This window comes from Acomys russatus, chromosome 3 (assembly GCF_903995435.1).
Source record: "Acomys russatus chromosome 3, mAcoRus1.1, whole genome shotgun sequence".
Classification (NCBI taxonomy): domain Eukaryota; kingdom Metazoa; phylum Chordata; class Mammalia; order Rodentia; family Muridae; genus Acomys; species Acomys russatus.
Genome location: NC_067139.1, coordinates 29,984,674 through 30,002,057, shown reverse-complemented (window position 1 = coordinate 30,002,057; position 17,384 = coordinate 29,984,674). Strand labels below are relative to the sequence as shown.

The following is a 17,384-nucleotide window of genomic DNA, read 5'->3' as shown; positions in this document are numbered from 1 at the left end:
ACATCTTCCCTCTTCCCGCTTGGAATGTTGAGTCCCTGTCTATGATAGTACTTGCCAGAGAGCATAGTTTCCTCCTGTGCTGGATATGATGAGGCCCCTGAGCTTGGGGGCAATGCTCTATTTGTTGTGGGTGTGTAGCAGGTGCTGATAGCTGCTTTGAAATCTTCAGGCAGGCAGCAACTGACTGTGTAACCCAAGACATTGTTTGCTGTGTAGTTACAAGTGTGTGTGAAGGAAATGATTAATTACACTGTGAAAAGGCAGCAATGACCTGACAGACTTTTAAACAGGCTGTCAACAGAACTCAGTGGTAAGGCTCTGGTACTCGTCTCCCTGGCCTGTGGCAGCTGTGTTCAGACACAGGCTGAACTTTGTGCATGGTCTAGTGACTTCTACAGATAGCATCAGCAATGGCGGTCCTGGGATCAACAGACTTCCTGTGCAGTTGCAGTCTGGGATTTCTAAGTGAGGGTTAATGCAAAAACAACATAACTCACATATATTAGTTACACATATGATGGGTAACTTTTTATAATAATTTTGATGATAGGACAGAGAAAAAAAGAAACATTGACAATGTCAACATGAAATGGAATATAGAACATTCCTTGTGTTTTGGTGTGACTCAGTTTCATAGCATCACATGGTAAAACATGGGCAGACCGGAAACATCTCTCTTATTGTCATCTTGCAAACTACAAAGTTAAGAAAAGGAAAGAAGGAAGGAAGGAAGGAAAAAGAATGCCAGCAGGCCTGTATTCCTACAGCTGGAGAAATGGAGGTTTGCAATGTGATCTTGGGCACAGATTTGAGAGCATACAGGATGGGCAGCTGGGTCTACAGATGTGAACCCAGGGTTCATGGCTCATAGAGGCAGTGAGGCCAGAGGAGAGGAGAGAGATCCACTCCCTCATCCAGAACAGAAGGACTCCACATGGAGCAGACTTCTTAAGCACTTTAGATTTGGGAGCTAGGAAGTCATGTGCTTTGCACTAGTGTTTTATGTACAGAGCAGCAGCACTTCTGCACATGAACTTACGTGAACTCTGAGCATGTGCCTTCCCTAGGAAGGGAGAAAGAAATGATATGAGGATACAAAGCAGGGAACTGGGTGCCTGGTCCATAACCAACATTCTACACATTGTATTCGTACTAGGTGGCAGCTTGTCCGTAGATGATGCCAACAGTGATAACCATGGCTGCCATGTCCTATGATACTCTTGGCGTTCTGTCGGCGGCCATTCTGCTGGTAGATACTGGGTACCTGAGAGGTGGAGCTGCTGACTTAGAAAACCCAGTGGAGGGAAGATTTGCTTTACTAGGAGGAAGTCAGGGAAACAGTAGAAGCCGACCTGGGTAAAGATTGGTACAGTTCACCGGTCTGAGAGGAGGAAGGTACTTCAGCAAGAAGGATTTACTTGAGGTTATAGTTTGAGGGCCTAGAGTCCATCATAGCAGAGAAGGTTTAGTGACAGGAGGCTGGTCATATGTGTCCGAAGTCAGGAAGCAGAGAAGGAATGGAGCTGGAATAAGAACACAGTGCCTGCCCACAGTGACCCACTTCCTCTGGCAAGCTTCCACAACCTTCTAAAATTGCCGTCAGCTGAGGACCAAGTGTGAAAACATGTAAGCCTGTAGGGAGCATTTTTCCTTCTATCCACAACAGAAAAGTTCACTCAGTTTCTTCCTCCTCCTCCTCTTTTCTTCTCCTCCTCCTCCTCCTCCTCCTTCTTTGACCCTGGGCTTCACACTGTGCAGTACCAGAAGCTTCCTGGGTCATTGGTGGAGACTGCAGAGCAGAGGAGGTGGCCAGCCCTAACCAGAATAGACAAATGAATAAGTAAAATGGCACCATCTGTTTGGGAAAGAAGGGAGAGTTCATAAAGACAAAAATAACATCTAAGTAGCCATTATATGTGAAAATACAGATTCGCAAGATTGTTCAGTGAAGAGATAGTTCACGGTTTTGGTCAGGGTCACTATGGCTGTGATGAAACACCAGGACCAAAAGCAACTTGGGAAAGAAAGGGTTTATTTGGCTTATGCTTCCACATTGTAGTCCATCACTGAAGGACGTCAGGGCAGGAACTCAAACAGGGTACCAACCTAGAGACAGGAGCTGACGCAGAGGCCATGGGGGATGGAGCTTACTGACCTGCTTTCTCATGGCTTGCTCAGCCTGCTTTACTACAGAACCCAGGACCACCACCATCCCAGGCCTAGTACCACCACCACAATGGGCTGGGCCCTCCCCCATCCATCACTAACTAGGAAAGTACCCTACAGGCTTGCCTCCAGCCCCATTTCACGGAAGCATTTTTTTAAAATTGAGGTTCCCTCCTTTTTGATGACTCTAGCTTGTGTTAAGTTGACATAAAACTAACCAGTATATTTGCCAAGAAGCCGTTATAGACTAAAATGCAAATGTTCATGGTCTTTTTGTTTGATGAGTCATAAAGCGTGAGAGCAAAGCCCTTGACCTCTTAATAATTAATAATATAGCAAAGCAAAGGGAACCATACATGAGTGGAGATATGTGTCTACATGTGCACAAATGTGATTAGGCAGGCATGGAGTTCAGAGGAATTAAAATATTCTGAAGTTGCTCAAGGCTCCAGGGGTAACGCTGCTTGCTGCCAAGCCTGATGATATGAGTGTAATTTCTGGGACCCAGGTAAAGGCACTGAGTCCTACAGTTGTTCTCCGGCTCCCATATGTGTGCTATGTAGTACAAGGGCCTGCACACACGTATCATATATACACATCATCATAAGAAGAAGAATTTTTCAAAAAGAAGTATCCATAGTCAAGATTTCATAAAGGAATGACATTTAAGATAACATTGAAAAATTTAAGGAAAATTGAAACATGCTTTGACTCAGGTTGCAGAAATGGAGGTTTGTTTTCCAAGCTTTTCTTCATGTAAAATTAAATTATTGTGTCATAATAAGCCTTAGATTAAAGGCACGTTAAAATTATTTTTTTAAAACAATACATGCATTTTTTAAAGTAATAATTATTTTCTGTTTTGTCTTTTTTGAGAGTGGGTATATGGGGTCTCGTATCCCCAAGGTGAAGCTGGTCTTGAACGACTGATCCTCTTGCCTCAAGCTTAAAGTCCTGGGGTTTCAGGAGTGCACCACTATGCCCAGCTGTTTGATATTTTTAACTAGATTTATGCAACTACAGGACAGAAAATATAACTGACAAGTATTTGCAGCTCAAACTGAGAGTGGCAGTTCTTTAGTGGAAGGTCTTTAGTGACTGCTCCCTGAAGTAAATGCAGTGTGATTAATTGTGGGTAGAGACTTTAATGAAGGCACAAAACTAGACAGGATCAAAGAAGGCCACAGACGGACTATAGAGATGGCTTGGGGGCTAAAAGTACTCGCTACTCTTGCAAGAAGACCCAGGTTCTGCAGTCAGTCAGTTCCCAGCACTCATGTCAGGCAGCTTACAACTGCCTGTAATTCCAGTTCCAGGGAAAACCTGATGCCCTCTTCTGCTCTACCCATGTGCATGGTGTAGGCAAGACAGTCATGCATGTAAAATAAAAAATACATTGATTTGAAAAAAAAAGGGAAGGAAATGAAGAAAGCCACAGAATACATACAGTTGAATCCATACAGTTGAAGTACCTTCATGCTTGCCTTTTGTTATTTTATTGATTTGGGTTCTTGATCTCTCTGTGTAGCCCAGGCTGGCCTCAAATTCTTGACCCTCCTACCTCAGCCTCCCAAGTGCTAGGATTACAGTCTTGTACCACCAAATCTGTTTTTTGTTTTTGTTTTTGTTTTTAATGGATTAGGAAAACAGTTGCAGACCACATTTCTCAGAACCCTGATGCCTTCTGCTCCTCCTTGGAGCATGTATGATGCTTCTTTCTTTCTTTCTTTCCTTCTTTGTTTCTTTCTTTCTTTCTTCCTTCCTTCCTTCGTTCCTTTCTTTTCTTTTATAAGCACAATTGAGTTTTGCTGAAATGCCATCAGAGATCACACTTCTCAATAAGCAGAGATTTTGTATGGCATGCTGCTCACCAATTGTGGAGCCTCCTTACTTCAAGATATATGTCGCTCAGTGGGTTTGTCTTATTAAAAACAGCCCCAGCAGCTTCACTGTGCGCTCAGCATTTTCACAGAAATGCAGAGCTAACGTTTTTTAAGGAGCCTGATGGAGCTGGAGCAGGTGTATAGCAGGCTGCTAGGAAGTTGGTGCTGGCGTGCATCTTACACACGCAGGGCTAAGAGGTAAGAGTGGGATTTTGCTGAAGACAACAGGTCTCCTTTCTCCTTGGACTGCTCCCTGTGGCTCCTCCTCTGCTTCCTCTCCTAACCCTCCCTCCCACCCCCCCATTCCCTCACCCCACCCTCACCCCTACCCCTGGCTGGCAAGAACTCCAGCCCTAGTCTCTCTCCTGCTCATCACTTGACCATAAGCAGCTTTATTGACGTAACAGGGGGACAATTGGGGAATGGAGTTTACACATTTAGACAGTAAATCAGAATGTAAACTACACAATAACCTTATGCCTACATTTCCCTCTTTTCTTACAGTAACAAACTATATGTAAATAACAATTTTGAAAATTATTAGGTAAGATGGCAGGCAACTGGCTTGTTTCTTTAAATGTGAGGTTTTTCTCACCAATGACAGGTAGCGGCTTGGCCTAATACAACAGGTGCCAGGGAGCCCAGAAGAGGCTATTAAGATCTATAAAACCTTGCTTTAATTTCAATATGATAATGGTAATATACATCACCTTTGAGAGGCATCAAAATAAAAGACATAGGTAAAAAGGATACTGCTAAATTTTATCAGTCTAAACTTACATGATTTCAAACTGCAAAACAATCAGGTAACATAATTGGCTGATCTCTCCACATGGGAACAGCTCAGAGACTGACTGCGACAAGAAAATGGCTCCAGCCAGGACTTCAACGGTGCACGGCCAAAGATCTGCAGCTACAGATTCCTCAGGACTTATGATGTCATCCTTTGAAATGGCATGGATAAAAATGTGTTTTACAAAGAATCATCTTTAACTGAACTGTGCTCAGTGCATAGCCCATACATATATTAATAAAAATATATATAAAACTTTGAAAGTTTATAAATTTTACAGACTAAGAGGTTGAGCCACAAAAAAACAGCAACAACAAAACAAACAAACAAAAAACCCAAACAAACAAACAAACAAAAAACCGAGACAAGTAGCCCAGGTGATCCTACCTCACAAATGGCATCCAACAAGGGACAGAATTTACAGTAACCTAGCAAGAACTTTTATAAAAAAATAAAATAAAATAAAACTACAGAGAAGTTTCTTAGTTCTGCTCAAAAACAGAGTATTAAAAACAGACTTAAACTGCTCAGATTGTGTTGTGAAGCCTTGTATTATAAAAGAGTCTCAATTACTTGTATGATAGCCAGGTTAAGAAATAAGCTAAGAGAACCAGCCACTGTTATTTATATATATATAAAACTTCAACACTATACTTCATATTTGGCTTGAGGGATCACTATCCTAACGTGCCCAAGACCAACAATTGTGAAATTCAGGACATCACACAGCTAAAGGAGAGGTCTGTGCTTGACAAGCAAAGAACCCCTCTATCTCTTAATGCCTTCAGAGCCCCTTTACCCTTGGTAGCATTTTCATATTTGTCTAGAACTTAAAGGAGAAATATGGAAAATTAATTTTGTAGGTTTTTTTTCTTTTTAGTAGAAACAGCTTCAAATACTTAACTGTTAGAAAGTACTGCAGAACGGGCAGTGAGTGTAACTGGCAGGTGCATGCCGCAGCTTGGGCTGGATTTCATTTCGAGGAGTGGCGCTGCATACAGAAACCAGTAGAGTGATGACCACAGTATACAAGAGAGCAAACTGTGAAAATCAGTGTGCGGTGGGTGTGACTGCCACTCTATGTAGGCACTAGTGAAGAGCCTCATTGTGATCCAGAGGACACTAGGGAAGATATTTAAAAATTGGAAAATAGCCCACACTGACCATTTACAGTAAGGTTGGGGAGCTGCCTTAGGTGAAAGACAGAGACAGATGCCCTGAGGATGAGAGATAAATATTACCCGATTTCATGAGAGGCAGGGGGAGATAATAGAATCTCCAGTTCTGGAAATGTTGTAAAGCAACACAGATCTCTTGGGAGCAGTGTTGGAGTTCAGTCCTGCCCAAAGGCAGGAGGATTATGGGGATTTATGCCTGTGTGGTCTTTTGAGTCATTGAAAAAACCCTTGCGGGCAGTAAACGTTCTTTACTTTATGGCTGAAACTATTGTCTCGTAGCTGTTCATTAGAAGGCTGGTTTTTGTGGGTATGTCACTATCAAATTTGAATCTGGAATTAATGGTTTAAGTTGTGTGTACCGCATATGCCCGGATCTGTGTGTTCTGATGGAACTATTGTAGGCATTGGGAGTCTTCTGTTTTTCTTCTATTTGTGGTATGTTTGAGAGTGAGGCAGGAAGGAGAGAGAACGAGGGGGAGAGAGAGGGGATGGGCTAGACATAGGTACGTGAGTTGTGGTATTTCACTCTCCCTTACTCCTTGAGACAGGGTCTTTCACTGGACCTAGAGCTAGGCTGGTAGCTCCAGAAATCCTCCTGACTCTGCACCCCTCCTTCATTGCTGGGGTTACGGGTACACGTGATCACATCTGGCTTTTTGCATAGGTTCTGGGCATTTTGTTTTTGTTTTTCAAGACAGGGTCTCTCTGTGAAATAGACCTGACTGTCCTGGAACTCTCTTTGTAGACCAAGCAGGCCTTGAACTCACAGAGAGCTCCCTGCCTCTGCCTCCCGAGTACAGAGATTAAAGGAGTGCCCCACAGTCCCCTGCGGTTCTGGATATTTGGACTCAGGTCTTCATAATTGTGCAGCAAGCACTCAATACCTACTGAACCATCTCCCCAGCACATCTAAGACTTTTATATATATAAAAGTACCTACTTCCTTGCAAAATTCCAATGCCATTAATCATTTAATAAATAACTCCAAAGCAATGAATATAGATATTGCAGGATTCAAATATATACTAGCTCTGGTTGTGTCTTCAGGGAACTTAGGGTACAAGTGGAGATAAGACATTCACAGATCACCCACCTCTGTCCAGTCCAGTCTGCAGCCCTCAGGCCAGTCTGCCAGGGTCGCTATGAATTCGACCCACCATGTGTGTCGATGACAGTGGCATGTGACATATCAAAAGGTTGAGCCCACTTGTGTCATGTGAATAGAAAAATAAATTGAGAAAAAAAGCATAGAAAAGGATTAAGCATTTCTGTGAGACTTCAGAGGAGGTGGGGGGGGGGGGCTTTGGTTGTAATCAAGCTATGTTTTCTGGAAGAAAATGCATTGTCCTGGGCCTTCAGTATAAAGCATTTTGAAGGGTGGAAGTAAAGAAGAAAATGAAAATAGAGTGGGTGTGTGACTTGTCCATGCTCCACTAGGGCTGGCAAGAGCAGCGGAAGCATTTGGCACGGAGCTGGTGATGTCCAGTCTGGACTGCCCCGCTGGGTTTGCTCAGTGCCTGTCCCTTCCAGTGCCTGTTGAAGACATGGGGGATCCCTGCACAGGTGGGAAAAACCCCAGTGTGCAGCTCCAGAAAGAGGCCGCCCTGAGAGGTGGGAGTTTGCAAGCTAACATTATTTGTTAGTAAGCGCCCTCCAAGGAGGACAAGAACTGAGAAGGCCAGACATTTAAATGGTTGCTGAAAGGAGGAATTTGAAAAGCTTTCCCCCTGGGAATCGGAACTGTGCGGTTTCCAGTGCGATCTCATCTTCTTCCGTGGGCTGTCCAGGGGCACACGCACTGGGCAGTATTGTTTTTTTTTTTGTTGTTGTTGTTGTTTTGTTTGTTTTGTTTTGTTTTAAATACATTTGACAGTAATGGCACAGGTAGTAGTGTTTGTGTAGAAAGAGCCTGGTCAGCATTCTGTAGCTCTATGGAGGGTTAGTGCCTGCAAGAACAGATGGTGGAGTCATCAGAAATAATCAGCCAGGGATTGCATGTTGGAACAGTGAGGGGAAAAGGGAACCCCAGAATGTGAAGGGGGTGACCTTCACTGTGCTAGAGATGGCAGTATGCGTGGCGGATGGCTAAGAGAGGAACTGGTGTGAGTAAGCACCTACCTGTATAACATTACTTAACAAGGTGTGGGAGAGCAAGCCGGAAGGTTCCAGAGCACGCATGCTGCTAGACTTGGAGGTTCCTAGGAAGAATATTTTTAAATCAAATACCTGGTTGATATGGTCTGCTTGTTAGAATTCTGGGTAAATAGTAGTTTTCATATGAATTCCCTATTGTAGGGAAACTGCATCCAAACCACCTCAGTTTTCCTCCTTAGAAAATAGTGACCTGCTGGACAGTAGTGATGCACGCCTTTAATCCCAGCACTTGGGAAGCAGAGGCAGGCAGGTCTCAGGGAGTTCAAGGTCTACAAAGCGAGTCTAGGACAGTGAGGGCTGCAGAGAAACCCTGTCTCAAAAAACAGACCAAAAAACAAAAACAAACAAACAAACAAACAAAAACAAAAAACAAAAAAACCAAGACAATAGAAAGTATCCTCTTATCTTGAGTATTTTCCTGGCCTGAGTCTAATTCTGGAGTTAATTCTTAACCTTAATATTTTCTTCTTTCATTCAGGTGTTTGCCTTTGATTATTGTTTTTGGTCCATGGATGAATCAAACACAACAAAATATGCTGGTAAGTTGACTATTTCATTTGGGCTTCTGGCCTTTTGCATTAGGTGTATTTTCTCTAATTATTCTGGAGTTTTCATTTTCCCACGTGTCTCAAGCCCACTCTGCCATTCTGGTAGGTGGATTTGGAAAGGCGGTGATCTGGCTCTGCCATTTTCTGGCCAAGCAGCCTTAGACTCAGTTTGAAAACCTCAGCCGAGGGGTAGAGGTAGCAGTGTACACTTGTGGTTCCAGCACTGAGGCGGCTAAGGCAAGAGGACCTACCTCTAGTTCAAGGCTGACCTACATAGCCTGCGTTAGGCCAGGCAGTGCTAAGTGTAAGTAGCAAGACCCTGGCGGTGCCCCCCATACCACCAACATTTCAAAACCCCTTTAAGCTTTTAGTGTTCACCTCTTAAGGCTATCAATAGCCTCAGGGGTACACCCAGGTCAAGCCTAAACTTTACAGGTTTTAAGCGCTGTAGAAACCCTGAGTCAACAGCGTGGACCAGCTACAGTTGCTGAGGGAGATATCATAGAGATGGCATTGAAAGTGAACATATAAATTAAGCCTAGATGGGGAAAATGTAAGTATTGAGGGTAGGTGTATTCACCTGATTTAGCTATTCCAAAATATATACATATGTTCAAGTGTGTATGTAACACCATAAATACCAGTTTTAATTGCTGATTTTAAAAAAGAAAAAAACAACAGTAAGTTGAACATATGGTCTAAAGAGGAACGCAGGAGGTGTCCCGACATGAAGTGTCATGGTACCAAGGCAAGTCAGCGGACCTTGACATCAGGTCTGAGTTAAAACCGCAGGACCCTGCCTTGACTCTTTGGGATAAGTGCTTAACTTCTCTGTGTTTCATTGTGCTTTCTATAAAATGGCAATGGCAGCTCTTATGTACCTATTCCATATGGGTTGACTAGAACCATAGATGCCTCTAAGTGTTACTCCATTGGAGTTTCCTGTAGGGAGGGGGCTGGGCATGGTGCTAGCAGGGGCCTGAGCAGAGAGTGCAGTGGGGCTGTGGTGACAGGAAATTCTCAAAGCCAAGCTAAGAAGTAGAGGCCAGTGTGCTGAAAAACTGAAGCTGTTGGCCTGGCCTGCTTAAGCCAATGTGTGGGAGAGACCGTTTTCCTCCCTCCCTATCCCCTCAGCACATGTCTTCCATTACTGCCTGCAGATACCACTGTGTACTGTAGCCCTCAGGGCCCACAAACTTTCTTTTTAGCCAAGCACAACTTCATTGGATCCAGATGAGAAGATATCTATGGAATTTAGGATCTGATAAACACTATGGTTAGAATTATAAGTAGATAAAAAAATGATTTTTAATGTACTGGTAGCCTAACATTGGCACAGTTTTTGGTTGCACAATCAATTCAACTTGTATGTTTCAGCTAACCTTGAAATAAGGTCTCTTGATTCATAGAACAAAGCGTCTTTACAATGCTGAGGGGAGGAGAAGCATTTTTCTTATTCTGTAGAGATCTTCATTATTACATAACTCTTAGCAAAGGGTTGCTGTTCTCCTGGGTGTTTGAATGTTATACAGAATCTGGGTTAAAAAAAAATGCATTGCTTGGAAATGAAATTTTTTGTTTCCGTACTAATGTGATTTCTGTTTTCTTCACTTAAAAGAAACAGCAATTCTTAACTGTGAATAGAAACATTAAGATGGGAGCGCTTATTCTCTGGTGAGAAATAAGGGAAATGGGGAGAGGAAAGCACAGATTTCCTGAAACCAACCTATTTGTCAGGCCCCATGAATAATGGCTTCATTGAGACTGAGTCTGAGTGCTCAAAGCAGCTCTCAAAACTGGGGTCTGGCAGGCTGAGTGGGGGTTGGTCAATGCATGGGTTGAGCGAGCCAAGGATGCCAGGGCCCTCAAGTGCTGTGTGCTACGTCAGAGCATTAAGTTCCCAGTCAAGTTTTTCTGTTTATTAAAAGCTATTGCAAGATGCTCCACCCTCTGGCTTTTCAACATGAAACTGGGAAGTTCCCCTGGAACTGCACCTCAGGGCTTGGGTGGAGTGCCTAAGGAATGTGGGCTCTTATATCAGACTATGGGGTTCTGATGCTTGGCCCCCACCTTTGCACTGTGTGTGTTACTATACCTTTTACCTAGTACTTGTCCCATGAAAGATGACTCCTCATGTGTCTCATTGTCTCACTGTGATGACGGTCAGTACAGCGAGTGGCATCAGTACCTTGGCAAGAAAACGCACCAGGCTGGGATTTATGGCACCTGGTTTCGCTACAAGCTGCTAGGCTTTGGTGAGATAAAGATAACCTTTCTCCTCGTCTGTGGACAGGATGAGGTAAAGGAGGGACTGCAGCCATGGCTCCCATAAGGCTGAATCATCCATTCTGTGCGGGCAGCACAGCTGTGGCGACTTCTGTGACAAATCAAAGGCTGGTTTGTTCAGCCATCTGCATTGCGTGGAAGCGAAGCGTGCTTGGAGCCTTGTGCACTTCAAGCATCTCTTCCTCCTTTTGCCCTCTTGATAGGCTGGCATAATAAATCTCTGGCAGGTATTTTCGAGTCAGAAGCAAAAGTCTTTGTGGTGGGATTAACTGGGAAGAGGAGACAAACGAGTCAATAGACTGCTTAGATGCCTCAAACCTGGCCTCTCTGCATGAACACATCTCTTCCCCAACCTCAGCAGGCAACCACACATAGATCTCATTAAAAAAGTAGAAAGTGACCATGTTAGAGTCAATAGTGATAAACTTGAGCCATCTTAGTAAATAGTTACACCATACTAACAGAAATTAAGGCCTTCTTGATGAGGAAATCAATATATTAAAAATCTCATTTCCTAAAATGAGCCCTGCCGGTAGAAAAGTGATTTCCAATAGCTTCGTCATCTATATCCTGCCTGCTTATCTTTAAATCTTGCTGAAGGTCTGAAAAGCAGGCTGGGGGGCTGGTGAGATGGCTCACTGGTTAAGAACACTTGATGCTCTTCCAGGGGACACAAATTTGGTTCCCAGTGCCCACATGGGTAGCTCGCAATCTCCTGTGACTCGAGGATCTGACGTCCTCTTCTGGCTTCTTCAGGCACCAGCACATGTGGTGCAGCACACAAACACATAATATGCAAATGAAACTAAGAGCAGACATCTTTTAAAGGGAAGAAGGACCAGTAGGCAGGTGGTCTATGCAGGCGTCAGTGTGGATGGCATTCGCTAGCCTGGAAGAGTCCGAACATTGGCCATATGGTGTGTTGCTCAAATTTGCTGAAACCATGTGTTCTTGGGCATCTGTTGATACCCTACAACCTGGAAGAAAAGGTGGGCTGCTGACTCTGGCTCCTCTCACGTTGCTCATGCTGGGTCAGGTTAAAGAAGTGCCTCCAGGCGAAGGGCTGAGCTGCATGCCCCATCCCGGGGCCTTTATGTGCTCAGAGGTAGAAATGACTTACTTCTTTGCTTAAGGGAAGCAAGAATAGTAAGGCAACAGAGATGGTTTGCACCAGAATTAGCATTCTAAGAGCTAGCGATTGCTAAATTGCAGCAAATTGTCAGCGGAACAGCACACTGTGAGTTTGACTGGTGGAGTGTTCTGTTGGGTGACTACTTGGAGAAGGCACAGGCTCTTGGATTCAGGCTCCTTGGGCCCAAATGGTAGGAGTCCGAACAGAGCTTCATTATTATGAATCTGAGGATGAATGGAGAGCCTCAGCAAAGTCTGTGCATCCAGGAAATGGCTGGTCATTATTAGCGGTTTCACGGCGCTGTAAAAGCTCTTCGTGCGGTCACCAGGAACACTGAGGTTGGCTGTTTAAACATTATTAAAGTAGACATGTATTATGCATGGTGCCTGCTGTTCTGAAAGCCACTAACCAAATGAAAAACTTGAGTACAAACTCTTTCCAGGTTTGATTTTTTTTTTCCCATTCCTAGTATTTCATAAATTGTCTTACGAACATGACCACCTCTTAGTGACTCACCTTTATCAAGTTGTTCTAGAGCATTCTAAGTTTTATTAAGATCAGCAATTCTTTTGAATGTTTCATTGCATTTGTAATTGAGGGGAAAAGGGAGGGAGGGAAACAGGGAGGAGGGGAGAGAGAGAGGGAGGGGACAGGAGAGGGGAGAGGACAGCTTGCTCAGGTCTCTCTTTCCACCATGTGGCACTTAGTTTGTCCAGCTTGGCAGCTAGCACCTTTGTCTGCTGAGCTATCTCAGTGGCCCAGAAACTCTCTTTTGCATTTGTTTAATTCAAGTATATAATTGCATAGACCTCCATTTCGACATAAACTGGCTTGGAAGCCAAATCAACTGACCCTTTATAAAACATACCCCAACTGGCGGAGGCTGTTAGGGTCTAGCTTGCAGTGAACCCGTATCAATGCAGGTGATGGATGTTTGTGAATCCCATGTGCAGTTCAATTCTGCAAAACTTAGTTGGTAAAGATGCCCACAATGTAAACAAGCAAGCTAATCTTACGAACTTTTGAAAAGTCAATACATATGTATATTTACATTTATAGTGTGTGCTTATTATACCTGTGTCTTTTTCTTACCTCTAGTGTCTACCCCACCCTCAGGTCCCTTTTTAATTTTTTTGGACGGGGTCTTGTGTATCCCAGGCTGACTTCAGACTTGCTGTGTTTGAAGCTAGGATGACCTTGAACTTTTAACCATCTTGCTTCTATCCTCCCAAGAGTTGGATTATCGCCTGTACTGGAGCTGGGACCCAGGGCCTTGTGCACACCATGCACACACTGTACTGACTGAGCTGCAGCCCAGCCTCCAGATACCCCTTTTTAATCCTGCCCCACCCCACCTCTTTCATGGTTTCCTTTTTCTCACCATATCTAGTCCTATGAGTATTTGCTGGCACCCAGAAACACTGTTTAACTTAGCTGTGTTTGGAGGGTCAGATAATAATAACCGTGATATAAAGTACAGTCTATACTCCACGTTCCCAGCACGGTGCTAAGCCTTTTACATGTAGGAGGGGGTATAATGACCAGATCATACAGTTAGATAGGAAATGCTGTAGTCTGCATTTAATAGAAAGGAAAATAGAGGTTCAGGAAGGTCCTGCTACCTTTTAGAGGTGAACGCAGTGACCAATGTAGATTGAGTCAAAAAACAGTGATGCACGCTACTGATGGCTTACGGATTCGACCCCTGTCCTGGACACTTCTCATCCCCCTCAGCCTTGGCTGAGTTTTGTTAAGAAGCCCTGGTGAGGAGCTGAGCTGGGAGAGTTAGTAATCGCATCTCCCTCCAGACAGCTGTTATCCAAATTCCTGAGCTCCTGTGCTTGGTTGAGCTTTGTTTAAACATTCCCCCAAGAGCTGTGACCACCATAGTTCTAGAGGTGGCAGTAGGCTTGAGCCTGCTACCTTACTGGAGAGAGGCAGTGTAAAATGCTGTCAGAGACAAAGGACGCTTCTCTGTCTGCAGCCGTTCGTGTGGAGACAGGCTTCCCAGTCGAGCTTGCTTTGTTTTCTTATTTTCATCCTTGGCACCGGTGCCCGGGTTGCAGCCTCCTTGCCCTCCTCCCCTGTGAGTCAGCCACTTTATCCAGCAACAACAACACAAAAAGAGCCAGCTCATGCCCGGCCCAAGCAGTGTCCCAAGCAGGCTTAGAAACATTGTCTGAGTAAGTCACTCCCTGCAATGGTACAAGTGACACTTGCCTGGACTGCAATTCTGATAGCCCTTGGATGCCACGCTGGAAAATGCCCTGTGGTTTCCTTTCACTTCGTGGCCCAGTTTCTCAAGTTCCCTTTACTGGGCCCCTTCATGGTAAACTTCTGAAGTGGGTTGAGAATTAAATTTTGCCTTAAGTCTTTGTTCCTTTTTCTGAACGGTAGTTTGGGTTCATTTAGCTTAAATATGGCCTGAAGTCTCTGAAGGTGAGAAGTTTTGTGAGCTACACTCCACACACCAAAGGCTTTTGACAAAGGAATTTCCTTAAACCTCATCCAAATTAGGCCCTCCTCCTTTTGAGGTGCACAAGCAAGACCTGTCTGTTCTTGCCCTCTCGCCAGGTGCTCTGGGCTGGAGCTGGGCCCCTGCCAAGTCCAGACTCATCAAAATTATTGTGGCTGTCAGCCCTGTGTGGAGAGAACACCACCTTCCTAAAGAACCTGGCCCAGGAATGGCCGCTCACAGATACCATAGCCAGGCTCCCCGCCCTGCCCCCTCCATCTCCAAAGAGAAGAGAGATGGAGAAGCGAAGGGGCTTGAGAGACCAGTTAGATCCTGGACTGTGTTTGTATTGGTTAGCTTCTATAGCTACAGGGAACCTGAAGTCACAATTTATAATAGGAAAGCTTTGGAGGGCCCCCCGCCCTGCCCACCCCCAGTCATGACTGCTTGACCCCAGTGCCTCACTTCTGAGACCACATATAATGACTAGACTGTGAGGTGAAATAAAACCTCTAACCTCAAGGTCAAGAAGAGGGAGAAACTGAGGTTCCATATACTCGCCAAGCTTCACCACCACCCCAATAATCCAAGGACCCATTTAGGTTCTCGCCTTTTAAGGATTCTACCACCCCCCACCAGTACTGCCGTGGACAGCAATCTTAAACTTGTGGGCCTTTGGGGACCCTGAAGACCTAAGCTGTGGCATTGCTCCAATCTTAGGTACTGTCCTGTCCTGTGTAGACGAATGTTCTGTTTGTGTAAGTCTAGACTGTGCTGCACCCTGTTTCCGTGTTGTATTGACTGTGGTGTGTCTGTGTATCTGCTTTTTAAGATGGGGATCATGAACCGCGTGGGTCATACCCCTTCTTCTCATCCTGCCCCTTTCTAGGCCCCAGCCCATCATGTTCGGTCCGGTGCCCAGTCAGCAGGCAGATGTTGGCCACAGGCCTAATACACTGCTCTTTCCCCTTCATTCTCAGTTATCTCCTCCAGCGCTTTGCTATCAGGACCCTGCTTTGTAAAGAGCATTGCCTGGGACCCTTGCATGGTTACCTTGTATTGCTGGTGTTTCCCAAGGCATCAGGTGATGTCCACATACAGAGACCCAGTGGTGTTGGCTCTTCAAAGATCCGAATCATACATGACTCAGTGTTGGGTGACTCAGACTGTGAGTCTCCTCGCAGAAATCCCACACAGGAGCTCCTTTTATTGCTCTGACATTGTTACAGGTCTCACTGGGCATGCCCGTGTTTTATGACTTGCCCACATGGTCATAGGAGGTCTGATTATAAACCCTGAAGGAAACTGGCATCAGTGGCCATGCTTATTAACAGTGAGGTCAGACGCGGCATGCCCTGTGCACTCAGCACACCAGGCATGTGAAGCCGAGTCTCCAGAGGGGCCTCCCTGACACTGGTTCTGCTGAGAAACCATAGGCCTCTTGGGTTGGACAGTGTTGTGGCTTTGCTCTGTTTGTCTGGGTTGGGAACAAATACCCATAGATCCTTCTGTTTCCCACAGGGCTTCTGAACTTCCCTGTAGGCTTTCCCCTACACAAACAGCACTCCATTCTGCTTGAGTATAAACTGTAAACTGTAATTGGGAAATATCCAGGGTGGGGATGTTGTGTCTTTTATGAGTTCTGCCCAGGCAATGTTTGAATTCCCTGGTTCCCACCAGGCAGCATAAACAGATGCTTTTTTTTTTTTTTTTTAATGAGCCAAGGTTCAAAAGGCAGTGAATAAGACTGAGAAAGACTATTAGGTTAAAAAAAAATACATAGATGTGAACAAAACAAAATGTTTGTTCAAAAGTTTAAAAACCTCACAGCTGGAGATATAGCTGAATGGTAGAATGCTTACCTAGCATGTGCCAGACCCTGCGTTTAGTCCCCAGTACTGCAGAGAGAGAAGAAAGCCCTTCATTCATCTGGGTCAACCATGGTCTTTGTGTGGCTCTTTGGAATGTCCAGTGTTCGAAGGCAGAGTGACATGAAGCCATCCCTGTGCTGCCTGCAGAGTCTGCGGCTGCTGAGGACAGGGGCCGCACCACGGATACGTGACGATGCGCTTTGAAGATTTGCTTAATGGTTTGGACCTCAGCCGCTCTCACAGCTGTTCTTCCTGTAATAGTGGTTCCCTGAAGGTCACTGAACAAAGGAATTGGTTGAGCATAACTGCAGGCCAGGGTTCGTGCGTTCACACAGCCTCAGGGTGGGAAAATAATGAGAAGTCTATAGAAGCGGTCCCATTCACCACGCTGCCGATGCTGTTCATTACGCTGTGTTCTTTCCCCCATGCAACCTTCTGTCCTCATGTTACAAAAGAACGGGACCGAGTTTGCCTGTACTCGATCGTGAGCCTTAGCACGCTCTCACCTAAATTATGTCCTGTTTTCTTGTCATCCCTAGGTACGCGATGTGCACCGCCCCCCCCCCCCAACATGAGAAACACTCTCCCTTACATTTGTCAATGGTACTTTACTAGAGGGACCACAAATAAAGCGAGGGGAGGGGGAAATGGCAGCAGATGATTCCTTCCTAAGGACCGCGTCTTGTCTTCTCTCACCCTTAAAACTATGAAACCACACAGAACTCTTGCAAAGATGGAAGGAACGCTGGTTAGCCGGTGACTTCTTTGTTTGCACCAAACTAACGGCAGGATGATATTCATTATAGGTACTGGCTACAATACACCCCAGGCTTTGCACCTTTGCACTGGCTTGGCTCTGTGGCTGCTGCCTCTGTAACCATCCTGGCAACCTCGTCAGGTGGGGGAGTGCTCAGGGTT

General features: G+C 45.0%; 1 protein-coding gene across 2 annotated transcripts in view; it reads left to right on the top strand.

Annotated features, from left to right (window-relative positions):
- Positions 1 to 17,384, top strand: part of Kif13a (kinesin family member 13A) — a 179,727-nt gene that overhangs the window by 78,198 nt on the left and 84,145 nt on the right. For both annotated transcript variants that reach the window (XM_051170912.1, XM_051170909.1), the window contains exon 4: positions 8,653 to 8,713. In XM_051170912.1, coding sequence (XP_051026869.1) covers positions 8,653 to 8,713 — 61 coding nt within the window. The remainder of the gene's footprint in view (positions 1 to 8,652; positions 8,714 to 17,384) is intronic.